Source organism: Plecotus auritus (assembly GCF_963455305.1).
Source record: "Plecotus auritus genome assembly, chromosome: 5".
Lineage (NCBI taxonomy): Eukaryota > Metazoa > Chordata > Mammalia > Chiroptera > Vespertilionidae > Plecotus > Plecotus auritus.
The window spans coordinates 110206184-110212916 of record NC_137776.1 but is presented as its reverse complement, the minus strand read 5'-3'; the positions used below and the strand labels follow the sequence as shown (position 1 = coordinate 110212916).

Genomic DNA, 6733 nt, shown 5'->3' with positions numbered 1-6733 from the left:
TCCCAGGACCCTGGGTAGAAGAGATATGTGCTGTGGAAGGAGGAGAAAGGGCAGAGGACCTTCTCTCTCTTAAGCCCAGGCCTAGATTGAGGGGCAAGGTTGCTGGCAATCTGGGAGTAGGCTTCTGAGTGGCCAGAGGAGGGTGGCACTCAGGGCAGGCACCTCGTGGATGGGAGGCGGCCCTGTATCTGAAATTGGGGTTGTGTGGGCTGCAGTCCACAGCTCTGCAGCACATCGTTGACCTCCAGGTCTTCGCTCTCCGGGAGCAGGCCAGAGCGTCCATCACGCCTCCTAGAGTCACCAGCAAGGAAGCCCGGAGCTGCCTGGACTAGCCAGTGCCCGGCTGGTCTTCTCGCCTGCAGGGCTGGGTCTGCCAAGGTCGCCCTGTCCCCTGTGCCCAAGGAGTGCAGCAGTGTAGGCAGGGACAGAAACCTTTCCCACCCGCTGGCACCAGCATCTAGACCTCCTCGTCTGGGGCCCAGCTCAGGCTTTCCATCTGGTGGGCTGTACTCCATGGACTATTGGAGCCCCTATGCTTTGGTGCAGGATTCGCTGGACACATCAACCTCCCCCCCCCCCCCCGCCCCTCTCCCCACACACACACAAACCCTCTCAAAGCCTGGTGCTTGGCGGCCCATTAGTCCAGTCCAGGGAGGGAGCTGCTTTGGGAAAATGCCTAGAACCACAGGGTGATCTGCCTAAGGTCATGGTGCTCAGGTTTAGTAAAACCTGCAGACCTGGAACAGACTGCGGAGAATGCGGTCAGAACCCCTCCTCTCTCCTCTTTGACCCTCCTTCCTTCTACAACCCTGCGCCCTTGACAAACGCTATAGTTGGAACCTGGCCCCCCAGGCCCAGCCCCAGCCCATACAGAACTTCTAGGCCTTCACTTCCCCCTTTGCAGTGAGGAGCGAGTGCAATGGCTGCCTCACTTGCTAGCCCGTGCCTGGAGCCGGAAGAGTCCCAGAGAACTGAGGGTCACTCACTGAGTGGACGCCAGGTAGCAGGAAGCGCCCTGGCTTTCCCTCCGCCCGGTCTTAAACCCTGAGGTGCTCAGGCACCTGCACCGTAAATTCAAGTGCGAGTCAGGAAGGGTAGGTCAAGCCTCGATTTGAAAAGGAAGCCCTGGCCAGTAGGGGTGGGAGCCATCACGGCGGTTCTCACATTCTGAAACGCAAGCCTGCCTCTGAGCACGGTGTCCCTGGCTCTTTCCCAAGCACTTGCCGGACCTGCAAGGACCTGGCTTCGAATCCTGACCCTGCTTAGTGAACTCTGCAGGGCCAGCTCGCTTTGGTCTCTCCCCCAGCTTCAATCAGCAAAGTGGCCATTTCCCAACCCCATACTGTGGCCGTTGCCGGGGCGGGGGAGGGGAGGCAGAGCAAGGACGGGAACCCACACGCCATACCCCAGCCCAGCTTAGACCGGGAGAAGGAGGCAACTGAAGCCTTCCTTGGCGGAGAGGGCGCCCGCGGGCACGCGCTTCCGAGGTGCCCTGCCCGAGCTCCGCAGCTCGCAGTCCTTAGCCCCGAAGTTCGCAATCCTCAGTCCGAGTGGGGAACTCTCTTGGCCCCAGGCTCCCGCCAGGCGCCGCCGGCCTGCGCACGCTCCGGAGGGAGAACGCGAAGCTGGACGCTGGCGCCTCCGGGTCGGAGGGAGCTGCCGCTGGTGGCGGCCTCCGCGCGGACCTCAAGGCCTGGGCACTCATCAGCCTTGGGAAGGGCTGCTGAGGCCGTCACAGTGGGTCCTTCAAGCCCTAGGAAACCGAATCGACCACCGGAGCGGCTGTCAGTCCCCGGACACTTCGGACGTGAACCCTCCGCGGCCTGGGGCTCTGGTTCCTGGGACTGACCCCTTCTAGCCCGGCTGCTCAGCCGCTCGCCCAGGGCGGGCAGTTCAGACCAGCCCTGCCGCCAGGTGGGAGCGATTCCGAGGACCCTGCGCCCGAGGCACCGCTGTGCTCCGCGTGGGCCGTGGCGGAGGTCGCGGGCCGCTTCCACGTGGCCGAAAGAAAGGTTTCAGAAGCCACTGGGAGTCCCTCTTATCTCGCCGCCCCTCCCCGCGCGATCTCAGAAGCCCCTCATTTAGCTCCTCTGTGTCATAAAATATTTTATTGGAAAAAAAATCACCGTTTTCGCAAGAGAGGGGTAGGGGCCCCGCGACGTCAGGGACTGGCTTCAGGCCGAGCCGCCAGGCTGTCCGCGCGGGGTCTCGGCCGTCCCTGACGCGCGGAAACCGGTGTGTGCCTGCGGCGTCCTGGCCGAGGGCGCCCGAGGCGGGTGGGTGCGGTAGGGAGCGGGGCGTGAGTGCGCGTGGAGCGCCCGGCGCGCGGAGCTCTGCGCAGAGGCGACTCTGCCGCGGGTGAGTCTTTCGGGGAGGCCCGGGGCGCGCTGGGGCCCGGGTTTGGCATCTGGGTCTGTGTCCTTCCTTGTTGGCCCCTAACTGCCCGCATCCAAGGTAATAATAAACCGTTTAGAAAGCACACAGCGTGGAGGCGGAAGGACCTGCTCGCGGCTTCTCGCGGGCTCAGGGGCCGCAGTGGCGCCAGGGTCCCCGGACCGCACGCTCAGTCCTCGCGGCCCTTGTCGCTGGCCTCGCCCGGCGCCTCCGCCGGCTTCTCCGGCTTCTCCGCTTCCTTGGCGCGTTCCTGCTCGCTAAGCTGCTCGCTGGTGGGGATGGAGTTCTTCTTGGGCCGCCCCTTGGGCTTGGTGGGGGACTCCAGGCCGCCGCCCTGCAACACCTGCGCGGGAGCCGCCCGGTGAGCCCCTGAGCCCCCTACCCCCAGGGCAGTAGCGGCCACGTGAGCGCGGCTGGGAATCGCGACCAGAGGAGGCCAGAGGTTCACGGCTGCCGGGAAGCCCGAGGGTGCAGGGGGGCACGAAGAAAAGGGGGGCTGGCCGAGGGCACCAGAGAGCAGAGAGGGTCCCTTTGGGCACCAGGCACCGAGGGCATGGGGGCAGGGGGGTAGCTCCCACACTCACTATTTTCTTCCACTTCATCCTCCGATTCTGGTACCAAGTCTTCACCTGCAACTGACTCAGGCCCAGGGACTCAGCGAGATCTATTCTGGAAAGAGCGGGGTGCACCCTCAGCAGGGCGAGCAGCCCCCCTCCCAACTGCCCGTGAGCTAGGCCTGGCCGCGCGCTACCTGTCCGGTGTGGAGAGGTACTTCTGCTTCTCGAAGCGTTTCTCTAGGCCCATCAACTGCAGCTCGGTGAACACCGTGCGGCTCCTACGCCCCTTCTTGGTCTTGGTGCCCGGCTCCCCGCCGCCCGGGGCCTCCAGCTTCCCGCGGAGCTGCAGCTCCAGGGGCAGGTGCGGCGAGCCCGCCACACTGGGCAGCCCGGGCCCCGCGGCCAGCAGCGCGGAGCCCAGCCCGGAACAGCCGAGAGGCGCCAGCGGGAATTTAAACACCGCCGCCTGCTCGGCCTTCAACACGGCTGCGGGGAGAGAATGGGGAGCCTCGTGAGCGTAGGCCCGGCTTCTTCTCTGGGAGACGCCCGGGCATCCCGCTACCGCAGAGGACTAGCGCCTGGCCATGCCACCCGGCACAAAACCCTCCTGCCAGGCCGAGAGAGATTAAGCCACGCCTGGGTGACCCGCTCCAGCGCCAGTGTCCCCCTGTCTGGGAACAGGGATCTCCCCCACCCTAGGCGCTGCCCTGGCACTCCTCAGGCCTGTGCCCCCTTTGAGATTTCGGGATTCTCAATGAAAAGGTTTGAAGCTCAGAGGTGCACAGTGCGTTTCACGAAAAGGGAAACCAAGGAGAAAAGGAAGTAGCGAGATAGGAAGATGAGCTTTGCGCAACCAAATCCACATTGCTGCTTTGGGAAAGAATACGACGGAGTAGACAGATCCACTCCTCTGTGTGGGCACAGCAGCCAGGCAGCAGGCAGTGGGTCTGCAGTAGGGGTCGGTTGGAACACTTTCCGAAGATTTCAAAACACCCCATGAATCCTGAAATTGGTCTTCCTGTTCTCTCTGTTTAGACTGGACCCCTTGACGTTTCCATTGTCATCAGCCGTAAATGATTTTTTTTTTGCCCGCTTCAAACGAATTATTAACCACAGTGCAGCTGGAGCAATACACAGCGGCGAGTCTGCATCAAAGTTGGACTCAAAACGAACAAACTGGCTATGGCGCCCAGCGGGAGGGCGGAGCACAGGCTGGAGGGTCACGGGGCCAGAAAGATGGCTGGCAGGGCCGGGTCCCACTATGCAGGCCTCCCTTCCCCACAGGCATCTCAGTATGGGCAGGTGCGCCCATGAAGTCAGCTAGGGCTGGCCAAGATTGGGGTAAGTGTGAGGAGAGGGCCAGAGGGAAGCAAAATACTTGGGGGAAGGTGAGGGAAGACAGGCCCACCCTATCGAGAAAGGCCAAGAGAGGCCAAAGTAGGGTGAAGAGAACTGGGGGAAATCAGAAGAACAAGGGGTGCGGTGGCGAGGACACTGGCTGGGCAAGTCCGATTTTGGCCCGGCCAAGGAAGAAAAAGAAGCCAAAAGGCAGAAAGGCCTAGTGGGCAGCTCAAGCTCCACGGAGGCGGGCGCAGCAGACCTGGAAGCAGAAGGGCCAGTCGGGCTGGCGGCGCTCACAGTCAGCCCCTTGTCCCCAGGCAAGGCAAGGGGTGTGGGGGCTGCAGCAGAGGCCGGGTTGCCTGCCTTCGGATGCTCCCGGAGGCTTCGGGCCGGCTTGGGCCTGCGGCAGCTCCCCGCACAGCACTCGGAGACGCAGGCCTCTTCTCCAAGGTCCGGCTTCCCCGCTAGGGCAGTCCTGGCCACTCCGGGCCAGTTCTTTGCGGCGAAGGCCCAGGCGCCCGTGGCCTGAGGTCGCTTTGACCCACAGCCTGAGGTTAGCAGTATGGACCTGCGCCCGATTAGAATATGGGCTCGGTCCTCGGGCTAGAGCCCGCAGGGCATCAGTGAAGGAGAGAGCGAACACCCTCCGCGCGGACCCGACCTGCGGGCACGAGGCCTGGCTCCAGAGCGCCTGGGCGCTTGCCCCTCCTCTTCCTGGCCGGGGCGAGGGAACGGCCCGGGGCCCACGCGCCCAGAGCTGCGTCCTCACGACGGCAGGGCTCACCCCTCCCTCCCAGCCGCGGGTGCCCAGGCTCCGCACGTACCCAGGTGGCTGTGGAAGGGCCGCGCGGCCAGCAGCGCCTGCACGCCGAACTTGAGCAGCTCGCCCGCGGCGGCGGCAGCAGCGGCGGCGGGCGCGGCGCCCTTGGGCCCTGGCGGCTCAGTGAGGATCTCCTCGATCATGAAGCTGCGGTAGCGGTGCGGCCTGTGGTCGACGCAGCCCTCGGGCGGTCCGAAGCGCACAGCGCCCGGCTCCCCCGGCCGCTGCATCGCGGCGCCCGCAGCTCAGCGGCAGCTGTGGCTCGGGCACAGGGCCCGCGCGGGGCTCTAGGCCGGCCCGCAGCTCCGGGCGGCGCGCGGGCGCCGGCTCATGCCCCCTCCCCCGCCGGCCGGCCGGGCGGAGGTGCAGGGCGCGGGCGGGGCTCGCGGGGTTCGGCCTGTCGGACCCGGGACTGCGCCCCCGCCCCGCGCCGCCGCGCCTCTAGCACAGCCGGCTCCGCGTCACCGCCCCGCCCCGCCGGCCCGCCCCGCCCAGCGCCGCCTGCCGCCCCCTACCCCACCCCAGGCTGAGCCCGAGGGAGGGCCGGAGAAGGGAGGAAGGCGGGAGAGAGGGGGGCCTCGAGAAGGGTCGGCGGACCCAGACCGAGGGAGACCCAGCGGAGCGCACGCTCAGGAAGGAGAGAGCAGGAGAGAACGGGAGAGGAGACCCCCCAGAGAAGGGAGCAGAGGGATCCAGAGAGGTGAGAGAGGGGCCAAAGCGAGACAGCAAAGGCCACCCTGGATGCGAGACAGAGATGTGAGGGTGCCAGGGACGTCAAACCGTGCGCAAAAAGAGACCTACAGGGGCGCGGGAGCCAACAGGGCAGTGACGTGCGGGCGGGCACAGAGGCAGGCAGGGCAGAAAGACGGGCCAGTGAAGAAAGAGAGGGGACAGATAGAAGGGGAGCGGCCTGGGCAAGGGTTAACGAGCCGTGCAGGTCCGGAGCGGGAGAGGCAAAGGCCACGCGGCTCGTCTGGGAAAGGGGTGGTGGTGCTCAGACGCCCACCCGGCAGGGGTGCCGCATAGGCAGGCGGGCAACTCCTTAGGCTGTACCTGTGCACTCCCGACTCAGTTTACCAGGCTCGGCCTCATCCCCCCTCCCCGCCACTGCCATGAGAGGAAAGCTTTCTCCTTCTGCAGTCTGCCTATATTGCTAAGTGATACGTGGACACGTCCTCCTTGGCAACCCCAGGGAACTGTGGGTGGGTTGTATCACACCCACAGACAGAGGCAGGATGGATGAGAGGAGAAGGAAAGGCTGCACTCTCCCTTTCGCCAGCCTTGGAGCCTCAGAAAAACCGTTACTGGGCGGAGCTGGGTGAAGGACTACAGTGTGCGATGGGAGTTTGGGGACAAATTCTGGAGTGAGGTGTCTCATCTGTGAGCCTTAAAGTCCCCAATGTGATTGAGGAAGGCCCTAGCCTTCTCTAGCTCCCCCCTCACCATTGCAGGAATATAAGCTCTAGCCATGAGAGGGGCGAGGGGGGAGGGGAAACATGACCAAACCTCTCCTCTCCGAACTTCTCTCTCTGCCCCTGCCACTCCAGGTCTGACCACTGCCCCATCCTGGAGCCTCGGTGGGTGTCCTGACCTGTCCCAAGAAGATGGGCTGTGAGGACTG

At 64.8% G+C, this 6733-nt stretch overlaps 1 protein-coding gene across 1 annotated transcript; it reads right to left on the bottom strand.

The window, feature by feature from the left end:
* Positions 1–2563: 2563 nt before the first annotated feature.
* BARX1 (BARX homeobox 1) lies at positions 2564–5342 on the bottom strand (the record flags this gene model as incomplete). The annotated part of the gene is made up of 4 exons (XM_080669503.1): positions 2564–2737; positions 2979–3063; positions 3146–3437; positions 5117–5342. The coding sequence occupies 4 exons, from the start codon at positions 5340–5342 to the stop codon at positions 2564–2566; spliced, it is 777 nt and encodes a 258-aa protein (XP_080525629.1).
* Between the last annotated feature and the right edge of the window lie 1391 nt (positions 5343–6733).